Source organism: Salvia hispanica, chromosome 2 (genome assembly GCF_029641045.1).
Source record: "Salvia hispanica isolate PSC_SH4W2 chromosome 2, Shi_PSC_v1, whole genome shotgun sequence".
NCBI lineage: Eukaryota > Viridiplantae > Streptophyta > Magnoliopsida > Lamiales > Lamiaceae > Salvia > Salvia hispanica.
The window spans coordinates 11,485,085-11,500,373 of NC_142693.1; the positions used below are offsets into that span (position 1 = coordinate 11,485,085).

Below are 15,289 nucleotides of genomic sequence, written 5' to 3' on the forward strand. Positions count from 1 at the left end.
GCATGTACAATATTAATAAAACAGTATTAAAATTTTCTGGTACTTGTGTTGAGATTCTCATGTCACTGTGTTGATATTTGTAATACACTATGTTGATATAAAAAACCGTAAAAATTATTATGTTATAATAGATTGACTATTTTATCTTTTTGTTGATATTTTATTTACTATTTATTGAAATACGTGAGCTTTAATCTCATCCAGTCATTTTAAGATCTAATGGTATAGGATTGATCTTAGTCGTGGATTAGATACTAAATTGAGTACATTTTAGCATGACCTCGAGTATTTTCTAAGTCTTTGGACTTTCAAAAGGACAATAATTAAATCAAATATAAATACTATCTTAGGGGGGAGTGATCAATTGTTAACTCATCATTTAATTGCTAACTACAACTAATTTAAGACCATAGAATTTTAGAAAACTTATAGTCTACAATTTGCCACGTGTAATTTTCGTTTGTATTAATTAAATCGAAAAAGATAAAAAAAAAAAAAAACCTAAGTACCAAATTAGGGTTTTGGTCTTTTTGATGAAAATGTCCATATAGTGCTTCGAAAATATCAACACAATGCTTTGAGAATGTTAACACAATGCTTATATTGACATTCTACATGTATTATATTGATATATTTTATATAATATGTTGACATTTGTGCTGTACGAAAAAAATTATAAAATTTCATTTTTTTTTTCAAATTTTGAGTCGGAACATGTGCAAGTGAGAACTCGTTAGAATCCTCATGAAATAATCTTTAATTAGATATATGTTGTGCGAAAGAATAATTTAAATCGAGAAAGTTATATGTGTTTTAAAGTTATGAGATATTTTTCAAAAATTAGTTACAACTAATTTGTTGTAAATTGATCTTAATACTTTATTGGTGTTATTTAATGATCGTATTCACATTTCGGGGTTATGATTTAGGCCATTAATTTAAATATCTATAACTATTATTTAATTATAGTTAGCAATTAAGCATTGAGTTAACAATATAACATCTTTAGTCCATCAAAATAATTAAAATCCATGGTTAATTTTTTATTAAAACACGTGAATTGGGCTTTACCCAATTTATTTGACCACAAAGATACATGACCCTTTTATTTAAGTTTCTTTTTATCTTTCTTGAGCTCAAATCCAAATAAATTCAAATTAAGAAAAGATCTTCTTCCTTTCTCCATACTACACGCCTACATGGTTTTCCCCACTCCAAATTTCCTTCTTTATTTCTTAAATTATACACCAAAATTAGACTCCCCAAAATATGGCAAGAAGATCACCAAATAATTCCACAAACTTGGTCATCAAGAATCAAACCCTACTTCTATAAATGCATGAATTCCTTTCATTCTCTACACACCCACAAATCACATTCATATTCAAATTCCCAAATTTCTCAAGAAACTCGACGGGAATCAAGTAGCCAACCGCCCATCCCAATTGTTCTACCAAGTTTGCAAAGGGTATATGTCTTTCCCAACTCAATTCAAACTTCTATCTTGTTTTGCATTCTTCATTTTGCATATCATGTAAATATAACCGAACCAAGAATGAAATTTTTATCAAACTTAACGAGACTTCCCGATCTGGGCAGTGAACTGGGCGTGGTCGGACGGACAGCAGCGCGGTGGCGGCTGCTCAGCAACGATGGTGGTGGTGGCGAAGCGACGGGTAATTATTAATTTATTTCCCGAACTATGAATTAGTTCTAAAATTATTCTCTTTTCGGAATAATCAACTTAAGTTTAATCATATAGATGCATAATGCAATTAATTATTTCAAGTCGAGTTTAATTAATTTGAAAATTATGAAGGGACAAAGGAAGTGAGTTTCGCCGAGAATCGAAAGATAATAATGACGCATGTCGTGTTGTGTATGTACTGATTTTGGAATTATATGAAAAGGTTTTCCACGAGCGAGTTAAGGTTGATGTATTTTATGCTTTATGGAAATAAAATGTTTGTCTTACTATTATTATTTTTTTATTTAATAAAATGTTTGTCTTACCATAATTTGTTTTATGATTAGTCTATCAGTAGATGGTCGAGGCTAAAAGGCTGACGTTGAGCTACTGGCTCGTTCTAAGTAAGGAATAAAAACAAAATTACAAAGAGCTAATGAGCTCAGTCAGCATAGAGGCTTAAAGAGGAGCATGTTTCCCTCTCTTTGGAATAACAAAAAATGCTCTTTGAGTAAGTTGTCTCTAATACATATCAACGATGTCGAGATTAACAATGTCACAGTCACCAGGGTCATGCAGGATGTCGTCCCGTTCAACTGCAGTCAAGCCCTGCCAGCTAGTCAGGATTGGTGCCCACTACTACTAAATGTGAAAATATCACGCAGAATCTCCGTCAGCTCCGACCCTTCAATTCGTCTTATCTTTAGCTACCCAAATTTATTAGCTATTTGTGAATAATTAATATCTAGCGCCTAACTTGTCATTCTATATTATTTAACAATTGTGTCTTTCTGTCAATGTATCAATAAGATTAAATAAATCAACTGAATATAGAATGAAAAAAGAAACGCTAGATGATAATTATCCAGAAAGAGGTAATAAATTTGGCTAACTAAGATAAGCTGAATTGGAATGGTCGGAGCAGACGGGGGATTCTGCATGGCGAAGAACATTGGCTTAATATTTTTGCATTTGGTAGTTGGCGCTGACTTTTTGCTTATGTATTTGAGATTAATGGTTTCGATCCTGGCTTGTTGGCATGGCTTGGCTGTAGTTGAATGTGATTACATCCTGTGTGGCACTGGTGCTTGTAACGTTGTTGATCTCGATGGCGCTGATATGGCTTACCGAACGGGCATTGTTTGTTTGATTCTAAATAGAGTGACTAAAGCCTCTATGCTGAGCTCATTAACTCTTTGTCAGTTTGTTTCGATTCCTATTTTTATGAAAAGCACAAGAGGTATTTAACTTGGTTTTAATCTTGTACTTGCTTTAAGATTTGCTAAAGAAAACTTGACCACTTTGGTGTTAATCTTGGCAGGCTTAAGGACGACTTGCTTGCTGTCCATACTAGCTACTCTCTCCGTCCCACTGAAAATGATCCACTTTCTTTCCATTAACACACAGAATAAAGCTACATAAAATCTCATACCCCCAAGAAAGAGGTCATTTTAGTACAAGATATCTCCTTTGGCATGAGGTAATGCAATGATCGAGAAGAGTGGAGGGTGATATCAAGCAAATTCAGCAAATCTCAAGAGCTTGTTCCTTTATCCTTTTTAGTCCCATGGTGTGGGGTGAACATTTGTAAAGAATGGACTATCAATTTATTTGTCCTCTTTCTAACGTAGAGTTCCTTCTTTGTGAAAAGAGTGCTCTCCAACTTCTACCTTAGTCCTCTAGCAAAGTCCTTTTCGTAGAAGAAGTTCACTACTATTTAGCACTTTCATACATGTACATATACAGTGTGTACTCCCGTTCATATAAGCCACATCAACATACGTATACACACACAATTATATGTGTAGGATTTGGTGATTCTTGATATTTCCCTTTTTCTTGTAAATAATTATACTCCACATTTAATTATTTTTATAAACCTCAGATCAATGCTTGAATGTATCTTAAATGTCCATCACACTGGTTTGATTCTAGTTATTAAAATGAACGTCTATGTAATTATACGTTTCATTTTTTTTTCATCCATCAGTTAATAATATCACATCTTATTTTTAGCATGAATGAGTTTGACTTTCATTTTTTTCTAAAAAATTTCCCTATGCCTCTAAGGGATGGTTAATTACTACTCCATTATTATTATTAAGGCAGGTATAATTGCCGACCAATTTGTGACTTTTGTTTGCAGAAATGATTTAGTGGGCCAATATAAAATTTCCAAGAAACTTCGAAGGAATTGCCGATGACATGCAAAGTCCGAAAATTCCAACTTTGATCAGTCTAACCTTAAAAAATCTTCCTTGGTGACTACGTTCTTCTGACTCCTTCCACCATCTTAATGAGAAATACTATTAGACCATTAATTGTGAATGGGTGTTGGTGGGAAAGTTTCTAAGTTTGGGGTACACATTTTTATTGGCTACGTTACAATAGTGCTGACTGCTGCCCCTTATTTTGGGGCCATGTATGCTCTTGTAGTCATTTTATATGGCAGATTGCTAAAATATTCTCTAAATTTGCTTAAATTTAAATCTTGGAGCCCTAGCATGCACTACCAATCATTTTATATGACAAATTGATTAAATAAACAGTCATTTTATATGACAAATTGTTTTTAAAAGTTTTAATTTTGATTAAACCTACAACTTTTAAAGGGGCTAAAGTAGTAATTGTAGTACTCCCTCCGTCCCACAAAAGATGTCACACTTGTGGGACGGTACGGGATTTTAGGAGGTTTTGTTGTGTGTGTTAAATGGAGAGAGAAAATATAACTTTTATATTTATGTGAGAGGAAACTTTTTTCTAATTATGTTGTGTGTTAAAAGAGAAATGTGACATCTTTTGTTAGACAAACTAAAAAGGAAAGTGTGACATCTTTAGTGGGACGGAGAGAGTAACATTTTTCTAATTATGTTGTGGGAAAAATTGTTGGCATACGCTAAGCGTGTAAATTTATTGACGTTACATGTAAATGGATATTGTATTTGAATAAAAAGTCTCGAATTTAGACGCATGATTCCCGCCTATTTGAAAATGTAGGCCCACTTGACCTATCGTCATCTCTATTTAACTCAAATCACTTCAAATCAATTTCAAGAAAATACCCATTTTTCCTCTTTCTCCTTCCAAATCCGAAAATGGCATCATCATCTTCGGACTCCAAATCCAACCACCTCGCCACCGTCCTCTCCGCCGCGGGGTCCCTCGCCGCCAGCATCATGGTCGTCCGCGGCGTGGCCCAAGACCTGATCCCCCGCGAATTCCAAGACTACCTCTTCTCCGGCCTCCGCTCCTTCGCCGCCCGCTTCTCCAGCCACCTCACCATCGTCATCGACGAGTTCGACGGCCTCGGCGCCAACGAATTCTACACCGCCGCCGCCGCCTACCTCGGCCCCAAAATCACCCCCAACACCCGCCGCCTCAAGGTCAGCAAGCCCGAGCGGGAGAACCACATCAACATCACCATGGAGCGCGGCGAGGAGATCACCGACTCCTTCCGCGGCCACGAATTCAAATGGGTCTGGATTTGCCGCAAAATCGAAACCTCCTCCCACAATTTCTACAACCCCCGAGACATGAATTCGACTCTCCGATCGGAGGTGAGGTCGTTCGAGCTCACATTCCACAAGAAAAACAGGGGATTAGCCCTGGATTCGTACCTCCCGTTCATCACGCAGGAGGCGAAACTGAAGAAGCAGGAGAAGAAAACGATCAAGATTTTCACGGTGGATTACGAGAACCTGTACCACCTCAACGATATGTGGCATCCGGTGACGCTCGACCACCCGGCGAAGTTCGAGACGCTGGCGATGGACAGCCGGCAGAAGGAGATGATTTTGGGGGATTTGGAGAGGTTTCTGCGGCGGAGGGAGTACTATCGGAGGGTGGGGAAGGCGTGGAAGAGAGGGTACTTGCTGTATGGGCCGCCGGGGACGGGGAAATCGAGCTTGATTGCGGCGATCGCCAATTACTTGAAATTCGATGTGTATGATTTGGAGCTGACGGAGCTGCGGCGCAACTCCGATTTGAAGAAGCTGCTGCTCACGACGGCCAATCAGTCGATTTTGGTGGTGGAGGACATCGATTGCACCATTGATTTCAAAGAGAAGCTCGCTACGAGGGCCGCCGCCGTTTCCACACCGCACTACCAAGCGCGGGAAGAAAATAAGGTTTGGTTTCCCCTGCATCAATCACTTCATTATATTGCTTCATTTATTGGTTGTGATTTTTAATATTTATGATACCCTTTGATTGCAAATTGCCATATAAAAGTCAAATTCTTGTTTATCTTAAATTATTCGAAACTAGAATGATAAATTACTAAGTTTCAGAATTTTGCAATTATCTCATACGTCATTTAGATCATGTGGAAACTAGAATTTTCTAAGTGGACACAACGGTGGTGGCACATAATGACGTCACGATGTCATTTTAGGTGAATAAATTAGGGGGGAAATTGTGTATTTACTTTCTTCACCAACTAAGAAGGGATGAATGATGAACAAGAATTCTGAAATCTGTACTGGAATTAATCGAATTGCAAAATTTCACCACATGGGTTAATTGCGAAATTGTAAATCTCGGTGATTTATCATTTCAGTTTTGAAAAATATGGGACAAACTAGAATTTGACTATTTTTTTGTAATTAGTTTTGCAATTTTATCTTAATCTAGAGTATATGTGCATGTATGTGTAGAGTGAACGAACATTGAATAAGGATTAGTGTGAACACCTATTGATTAACTTTTCTAGTGGTTGATAAAATAGGAAGAGGTAAATGATACTACCTCCGTCCCCCAAAATTTGCTACACTTTGACCCGACACGAGTTTTAAGAAATGTAATGGAAAGTGAGTTGAAAAGGTTGGTGGGATGTGGGTCCTACTTTTAAAGTATTAGTTTTATAATAAAATGTGAGTAGGAATGAGTTAGTGGAATATAGGGTCCACTACCAAAAATGGTAAAAATGAAGTGTATCAAATTTTCAGGGACGGACCAAAATGATAATATGTATCAAATTTTTAGGGACAGAGGTAGTAAGATTTGAAAATTGATGGAAAAGGTAGATTCAGATTGAGACATGTTCAAGAATCTGATGTTAGCATTCAAAATATGAAACAGGTGACACTTTCTGGTTTGCTCAACTTTGTGGATGGCTTGTGGTCGAGCTGTGGGGACGAGAGAATCATAATCTTCACAACAAACTACATCGAGAGGCTCGACCCAGCCCTGCTGCGACCAGGCCGGATGGACGTGCACATCAACATGTCATACTGCACCCCTTGTGGATTCAAGCTGCTGGCCTCTAACTATCTTGACATTAAGGATCACCCTATGTTTGAAGAGATCGAAGATTTGTTGCCAAATGCTAGAGCAACCCCGGCTGAAGTAGCCGAGCAGCTGCTCAAGGATGATGAGCCTCATGATGCTCTGCAGGGCCTGGTTGATTTCCTGCACGAGAAGACGAGACAAAACGAGGAAGTGGAAGCCGAATCAGCTCAGCAGCAAGAGGAGGTGTAGACAACATTTTACTAATATATATATATATATATATATATATATATATAATGGAATCATGTATAGCACTTTGCAACTCATCCAAAACATAATTGCAACTCAGAAATCTATTTCTCTGTTTTGCATGTTGGGATGGACTTGATGTTCAAAATTTGAATTAGTTTGGGATGAGTTCCAAGGAATATCAATTAGTAATATTCAATGATAGAGGTGACTATTTCGTTGACTTTTGGTGGGTTGTGAAATTGTGATAAATCATCTTTCATTATTTTGTCGCGGCTATTGACTTAATCTTCATAAATTAAATTTTTTACTATGACAACTGGCCACCCTGTAGTTAACTGCTCTTCTGATTTTTTTATAGAGGATTTAAAATAGTGATCAATATAGAATTTTGATGATGTTTTTTTTATGCTTATGAAACGAACACTAATTTTAATCAAAAAAAGAAATATGTGCTTAAATGATGTTTCATCCAGTGTTGCAATTGAAACTTGAAAATAACATATAACTATCATACATCGTGTCAAGAGAAAAACTAAAACTAGTATATAAATCTCATGGCTACTCCTTTTCCCAATTAATTTTAGGATAGAACCCATAAATTTCTATCATGGTATCAGAGCGGGTAACCGAGTGTGGGCTAAAATTAACTGACCCAGTAGTATATTTGGGGAATCGAAAAAAATGACTGATCCAATAGTATACGGGTTGTCCGATCAAAAAAAGTCCACCCCTTCCAACTAAGCAGCACGCTAAACAATTTCCTTTCTTATCTGGGACATTGTGTGCATCATGAGAAACTTCTTGAATCCATTAGGAAGATAATGGCGAGTTTTCTTGTCTGATCCATAACCAATACTCTTTGGCATCAAGATAACTCCTTTGATAATGTTAAAAGTTCTTTGTGGAATAACATATTTATCAAGGTTGCTTATTCAATTGTCGAATTAATTATGCATGTAAGATACTATAGCTAGATTTGTGGAGTCAATATAGGTACTCTCTGTGTTCATATAAAATACTCAGTACTTAGAACTCCCTTCATCCAATAAAAGATATCACACTTTCCTTTTTAATTTGTTCCCACAAAAGAGGGCACATTTCCATTTTTAGAAAAAGTTCACTCTCACATGAACATGGAGTAATATTTTCTCTCTTCATTTAACACACAAAATAAAACCTCTTAAAATTTCGTGCCGTCCCACAAGCGTGACATCTTTTATGGGACGGAGGGAGTAAAATAGTAAGAGAGAATGAGAAAAAAAATAGGTAAAATAAGAGAGATATTAAGAAAAAATAAAGTGTGGGAAAGAAGAGAAAAAATGATAAAGTATGATAGAGAAAATTTTTAGTTTTAAGAAATAAAATTATTTTTTTTGGACTATCCACCTAGCAAAATTTGACCATTTTCGTGGATGGATGGAATATCTAATTTCTTTTAGGAAAATGTCCATTGGTCCTAAACAGAATTTCTACTTAATACACATTTTTTATCTCTTTTTTTCCATCGATTTAAATTTAGTAGTACTCTATAACTTTTTGTGCGATAACTCCTATCCTTTTTATATCAATTTGAGTTGTAGAAACCCAACTATGAATCTCCCTATGAAGATTCACATTATTTTTTGTTCTTATATTTCAGCCAATAAACATATATTATCATAAAGTAAATTTAATTATAGCCTTACTTTCTGATTTTACCTAATTTTCAATGGATATGATATTAAATCCTAAATTAATCCCCATCCGTCCCATAAAAAAATGTTTCAATTTTGTTTTAGTTAAACTTAATAAAGATGTCATCATTTTATCTATAGTAGGGAAATTTGAGGAATGAAACGAAAAAAAATGAAACCCTAACACACTAATTTTTGCGACAAATAACAACGGAATCCTACAAAAACAAATTTATAATAGCCTGAAACACACCAATTTTTTGCAGAAAGATAAGTAAATCAAAGATACTAAAGAAAAGACATTTCAAATACACAAATTACTTGGAAAGAAATCTGACCAGATCTTGTGAATGTATCATCATCGGCTCAAACCAGAGGATTTCGGCGAAAGAATATTCCAATTTCCAACTAAAACAAACCAACCCAAAACTCTAAAGTACTAACAAAGAAACCAAACAAATGAACGCAGTACTAAAGTAAACTGCCTCGTTGGTTCCTACTAATATTTTGGGATGGCACCATATACCCCTAATAAAAAAAATAGTGAAGAGGACCCTAACATTTAGTATAATCATGAATGTAATGTTTTTTAGCCACTTTTCGCATGAAAAAACCCAAATAACTTGAAGGGAACTTTTGACAATCCCTAAATTCGCTGATATATGAATTCTGTCACATTTCTGTCACAAACTTATTATGTGATTTCCTAATAAGTTCTGGTACTTACAATCATACTACATAATTAAAGTTTTGTCATTATTTGCACACACAAAAAAAACTTCTCATATCCCTTTATTTCTAGTTAATGGTAACTTATATCATATAGGAAATTCATTGAGAAACAACAAAAAATATGGAAAGTAAAGTTATTTATGCAATAAAATCTGAATCAATAATACTCCCTCTGACCCACTCTAAGTGGAGCATTTCTATTCCGGCACGAAATTTTATACAGTGTTGTTTTGTAAGTTAAGTGAATAGAATAATGTAAGATATAGGAAAAAGTAGAGAGAGTGGTGTTTTTTTTTTTGGAAATGTGTTATTTAGAGTAGGACACCCAAAAAGGAAAATGGTTTAATTAGAGTGGGATGGAGGGAGTATGCAGGGTAAAAAATATTTCACACTTAATTAAAAGATACAGTAATTATTTTTTTGAAAACGCTAACATTTAAAATATTATTTCATCATATATCATCGAACTAATTTATTACTCTAAGTCTAACTTTAAGACGATTTTTATGATTGATATTTTATTGGAAATTTTAATTTAGCTCAACTGAAATTTTTAACATCATATGAACATTCAATCTTTAAAATTTGAAACATGAGTAATATCTTGAAAATATTCAAGCATGCGATATTAGCTATTTTGTCCTTTGAGAACTTTTTTTTATTTTTAATAATAGTATTTGAAATTAAGAGAATGTAAATTTATAAATTAATACCGTAAAATTAGGATATTTTCATAATAAATAAAATTGATTCATAAATCAAGGTAAAAGACAAAGAAAAAATTAGAGAAAATAGAAACACGAAAAAAATACTAGAAATGAGTTTTATAAGAAAAAAATAGTCTCATTTTATTATTTTCATATTAATTGATGCAGATAATGATAAATCTGCATATTATAAAAAAAAATGTGTAAATAATGACAAAATTTTAATTATGTATGAAGCACTAGAACTCATTAGGAAATGACATAAGAAGTTACTGATAGAAATGGGGCGCCAGAAATTATATGTCAGCAATATAATGAAGCGATAAAAATGTCCTTATAGGACCTGAGGATGTTTTCATCCGAAAAAACATCATTCGTGATTATATGAAGTGTTAAAATCTTCTAGGGCTATTTTGATAGAGGTATGTAGAGTCACGACCCAAAATGTTAAGAATTAATGAGGCAATTCACTCCAGATTTAATTGGCATTATAATATGATTAGGACATTAGATTAGATGCCGTCATTTTCATGTTGTCCCGCTAGAAAGACACGTAAACCTGATTAAGAAATAATATGATCTGCCTTTTTTTGTCAAATAGTTTTACTTTCCTTGTTGGATACCATAATCTAAAGTAAAGCTTCTTTCATTTAATTGCTAGAATAAAGATAACAACACTTGAAAATGTGTGATTGACGCGACGCCATCACAAATTTTGGATCTTTGTTTCAATTAAAGTACCTTTTCATTCGCTTGCCTACGTAAATACAACATCATACCCTAGTCGTATTATCAGTGAAATCATAAGCAAATAAAATAATAATGAAATTTTGGTCGTCACACCTTCATCAAATTAATTACCTTCGAACTGAAATAATCTTGTAATTTTACACAATCAAATCTTATGATTTAGTAATTTTTTCTTCATTTTTATCTATTACATATTTTAACTATAAAACATAAATAATTTAATTAAAATTTTAAAATACAGTGATTAAAATTCTAAAATACACCGCACCACCTCCTTTGTCTTTTCTGCCCTTTCTATTTACAACAACAATATTAACTCGAAAAAATGATTCAAAAATAAACAAACAAATTTGATAGCTTATTTGCTAAGTGGACCATATGTTTGGTTCAAAAATACACCCTACTATTTTTTGGGTCCATCACGTGAACAAAATTATTTATATGTTTGTCACACTATTAACTCAGAGATACGCAAAGTATATAACATAAATATCCTCAAACTCATTAATTGGCCGTGGCTTTCAGAATGTACATAATTTTCTTCGAGTAGAAATGAATGATTGAAAATGGGATACTAATTTTTATATCATCATCAAGTTTTCACTTGTTATTTTCTTTCCCTTGTTGTCTCGGAAATTTGATCACAGATTTCCAGAAATTCCCTTTTTTCCCCTTCTCCTTACCACTCTTAACCACATTTTTACCTAATTTCATTTCCTTAGCATCACTCTCCACCATATTTAACTCTTCTTGTTTTGCCTTCTTCTCCTTGAGCAAATCAACCACTCCTTGAAGAGCAAGCTCGACATCCTCGCTCCTCATCAAGTGCTCGGCAATCTCGGCCGGAGTGATCTCGAATTGTTCAATCATTTCTTTGATCACCGGGAAATACACCGGGTGATCATTGATATCCAAATAATTGAGTGCCAACACATCAAATCCCGCTGGCGTGCAGTACCCCATGTGGATATGCATATCCATTCTGCCCGGCCTCAACAAGGCCGGGTCCAGTTTCTCCCTGTGGTTGGTCGTGAAGATGATTATCCTCTCGTCTCCACATGTCGACCACAATCCATCTATAAAATTCAATAGCCCCGACAACGTCAACTGCAAGACCCAATATTTTAAATCAATCAAACAGAACATAATAAGCTCACACATTTTAAGTCATTTCGAGTTTCGTATTTCAAAATCCACCTTCGTGTTGGACTGTTCGTTGCTGTCGGCCTCCCCTTCCTTGTCCCCGTCCCTATCGTGGAACTGCACGCTGCAATCGATGTCCTCGATCACGATGATTGAGCGGCTATTGGTGCAGAGCAGCATTCGCCTCAATTCGGAATTGGAGTAGAGATTGCTGAGCTCCAAATCATAAACATTGAACTTCAAATAATTAGCCATGGCGGCGACCAAGCTCGATTTCCCAGTTCCCGGCGGTCCGTACAAGAGGTATCCCCTTTTCCACGCTTTTCCGACTTTCTTATAATAATCCTTCCTCCTCACAAACCTATCCAAATCATCCATCACCGATTGCTTCAAAATTGGATCCATCGCCAGCTTCTCAAACGTCGCCGGATGATCTAGGTTAACGCATCCCCAATATCCGCCGCCGCCGTTCCAGCCGTCGTCGTCGTCATCGAAGGGGCAATCGCGAGTAAATAGCTTCACCTCCCTGTCGTCGTCCCTAATTTCCTGCGCCTTGGCGAGAACAAAGGGGAGATACTCATCCACAACGACATTCTTCTTCGATTTCTCAAAAGTGAGCTCGAACCAGCGCTTCTCCGGCTGGAAATCGCCTTTCTGGCCGTCCGCCTCGACGAGGACGAACTGCCATTGGAGATCGACGCCGTGGAATTCGTCCTCGACGGCCTGGTCCTTGACCATGCTGAGCGTGATGCTCTTCTGCTTAGGCGATTTGTTGACCTTGAGGCGCTCGGCGTCGGGGTTGATCCGCGTGCGGAGGTAGACCTCGGCGGCGTCGTAGATTTGGTTGCGCGCGATGCCGGTCTGCTCGTCCACCACCATCGTCATCTGCGACGGCTTCCTCCCGAGGAGTCTGTCCACCAGGTGTTTGAAGAAACGACTGAACGCCTCGTAGAAGAAGGACTTCACCGGCTCCGGAACGATGTCGTTTGCGAGGGATCGGAGCAGCATCACCGACGTCGCCACCGAGGCGTAGGCGGAGAAGACGTTCCCCGCCATCGACTTCATTTCCCAGAGAGGATTCATTTTTTTGTCGAATTGAGGTTTCTCTGCTGCGAATATTGGGTTTCTTTCCATGAGATTTATATAAACATGAGTTTGTTAGCAAAGCTTGGAGGGGAAGGAGATGTTGGGGTGTCAAACCCGTGTTGCTTTGACACGTGGAAGTGTGTAATTTGTTAGAAACTAATGAGAGTATTCTTAGATAGAGCTGATTAATGTAGGGGATATAAACTGGGCTTGGCTATCACGCTTATCGTCTAAATATTTCTATTGTTTACCTTGCGGCTTTCTCTTTTTTCCGATTCCATATTTCCATAAATATCCGCATTCTTATATTCTACACAAATAACGTATATTCAAGAAAATAGTGCAATCTTTGTCTCCTACGTATAATGAATTTGAGAATAACACAAATTTTAATGTAAAATTATTAAAATAAAAGAGTTAGAAGGAAAAATTTGTCCAAAGTGTTGTTAATGAAGAAAGAAGTCCACCTAATAAGAATTTTTTTTTATTAAAAGTAAAGGTTAACTACATTTGTGAGATATACTAAAACTTTAAAAATGAAACTAGTAGTATCAGGTATGGGGAAAGTGTCTTAAACAGAACATGTCTCTTATCAATTTGCTCATTTTACTATTTTGATTAATAGATTATATATTTCACTAACTACTTCATTCATATTTTGTTATAATATTAAATTATTATATAAAAGTATGAAGAATTCACATTCCGTACTTTTCTACATCTACTTTTTCTTTGTAAAGCTCTTATCAATTCAACGTGTAACACCTGATAGAAAAGAGAGGAAATAATTAATAATTTCATCTAATTAAAATATTATATTATCTCTGTCCTACAAGAATACACACCTTTTCCTTTTAAGTTCGTCCCATAAAAATATTTTTTATGTACTTTCTAATTTTAAAAAGTTTTTTTTTTCTAATAAGGTGGAACTCATTTTCCACTAACAATACTTTAGTTACTTTTTATCTCTATCTCTATCTTATTTTATCAATTTTATATTAAAATTCGTGTCAAACTCAAAAAATTCATGTTTTTTAGGAATGGAGGGAGTATATTTCAAAGTGATCACTTTGTATGAGAAAAAAAAGTCTCTATCAATTCATGTGAAGGGAGGAGGGAATCTTCTGAGAGTTTGATGGTTTTTAAATGTCAATTTTTAATCATTTTTGTATGACTTGGATGTCATTCAATTAGATTTGTGTCATGTGGAAATTCATTGTGAGACACGCGGAAAATTCTTCTCAAGTCATTTTCCACTTTATGAATGTTTGGCCTAAAATGGTTTAAGCTCATCAAATATAATCGATTAGTTGGTAAATCATTTCAAGTAAAACAATCAACCGAGTATGTGTGTACGAACTATTGTAGCCGTAAAACTAACTCCATCCATTAAAAATAAATAAATTATGTATGATGTGAATTTTAATATGTAATTAATAAAGTAAGAGAAAGAAAGTAAAAATAATAAAGATGTACTGTTAGTGTGGAATTGTGGAATGTGAAATTCATATTATTAATAGTAATTTAATATTTAAAACTTTCATATTTAAAAGTTGGTTTAATTTTAGTTGATGATTCAAAATGATTAAACTAGTCTATCTTTTATGGACTGAAGTAGTAGTAGAAATTATTACTACTTCTTCATTCAACGTAATTAAATACTACTAGTAGCTTATTTTGAACATAAAATTTAAGAAAATGATTTTTAATGGTTAAATGAAAAGCAAATAATTAAAATAGGAGAATGAATGAAGAAGAAAAAAGAGAGAATAAAATTGAAAAGAAATAATATAAAGAAATTATATGTATTGTTCTTTAATTATAAAGAGAAATGACATAAAACGTGGGACAAAAATAATAGTAGTACTATATTATTCATTGCACTAAAACAAAGTTAATCCAACAATTAGTGAAAATTTCATATCTAACATTATACTCCTCTATTTATTAATCTGACGGAGATTAAGAGAAAAGAACCAAATTCCCGAATCTAAGTGGATTGTTGATAAGTCATTAAGTTGGTGAAATGG

The 15,289-nt window shown here is 35.0% G+C and overlaps 2 protein-coding genes and 1 long non-coding RNA gene across 3 annotated transcripts; 2 read left to right on the forward strand and 1 right to left on the reverse strand.

The window, feature by feature from the left end:
• Positions 1-1,368: 1,368 nt before the first annotated feature.
• On the forward strand, positions 1,369-3,472 carry LOC148931571 (uncharacterized). Its single transcript, XR_016135075.1, has 3 exons — positions 1,369-1,468; positions 1,600-1,676; positions 3,009-3,472. It is a non-coding gene; the product is annotated as an uncharacterized LOC148931571 (long non-coding RNA).
• Positions 3,473-4,732: 1,260 nt separating this feature from the next.
• LOC125218022 (protein HYPER-SENSITIVITY-RELATED 4-like) lies at positions 4,733-7,574 on the forward strand. Its single transcript, XM_048119618.2, has 2 exons — positions 4,733-5,814; positions 6,767-7,574. The coding sequence occupies exons 1-2, from the start codon at positions 4,783-4,785 to the stop codon at positions 7,163-7,165; spliced, it is 1,431 nt and encodes a 476-aa protein (XP_047975575.1). The 5' UTR covers positions 4,733-4,782; the 3' UTR covers positions 7,166-7,574.
• Positions 7,575-11,511: 3,937 nt separating this feature from the next.
• On the reverse strand, positions 11,512-13,432 carry LOC125200654 (AAA-ATPase At3g50940-like). The gene is made up of 2 exons (XM_048098358.2): positions 12,228-13,432; positions 11,512-12,137 (listed from the first exon to the last, which is right to left on the reverse strand). Exons 1-2 carry the CDS (start codon positions 13,305-13,307, stop codon positions 11,631-11,633), a joined length of 1,587 nt encoding a protein of 528 aa, XP_047954315.1. The 5' UTR covers positions 13,308-13,432; the 3' UTR covers positions 11,512-11,630.
• Between the last annotated feature and the right edge of the window lie 1,857 nt (positions 13,433-15,289).

Excerpts from the sequence above, each read along its gene's own strand:
- LOC125218022 (XM_048119618.2), top strand. The coding sequence starts at position 4,783 with ATGGCATCATCATCTTCGGACTCCAAATCCAACCACCTCGCCACCGTC. Across the intron at positions 5,815-6,766 it reads AAGCGCGGGAAGAAAATAAG|GTGACACTTTCTGGTTTGCT; the intron begins GTTTGGTTTCCC and ends AATATGAAACAG.
- LOC125200654 (XM_048098358.2), bottom strand. The coding sequence starts at position 13,307 with ATGGAAAGAAACCCAATATTCGCAGCAGAGAAACCTCAATTCGACAAA. Across the intron at positions 12,138-12,227 it reads ACGAACAGTCCAACACGAAG|TTGACGTTGTCGGGGCTATT; the intron begins GTGGATTTTGAA and ends TGGGTCTTGCAG.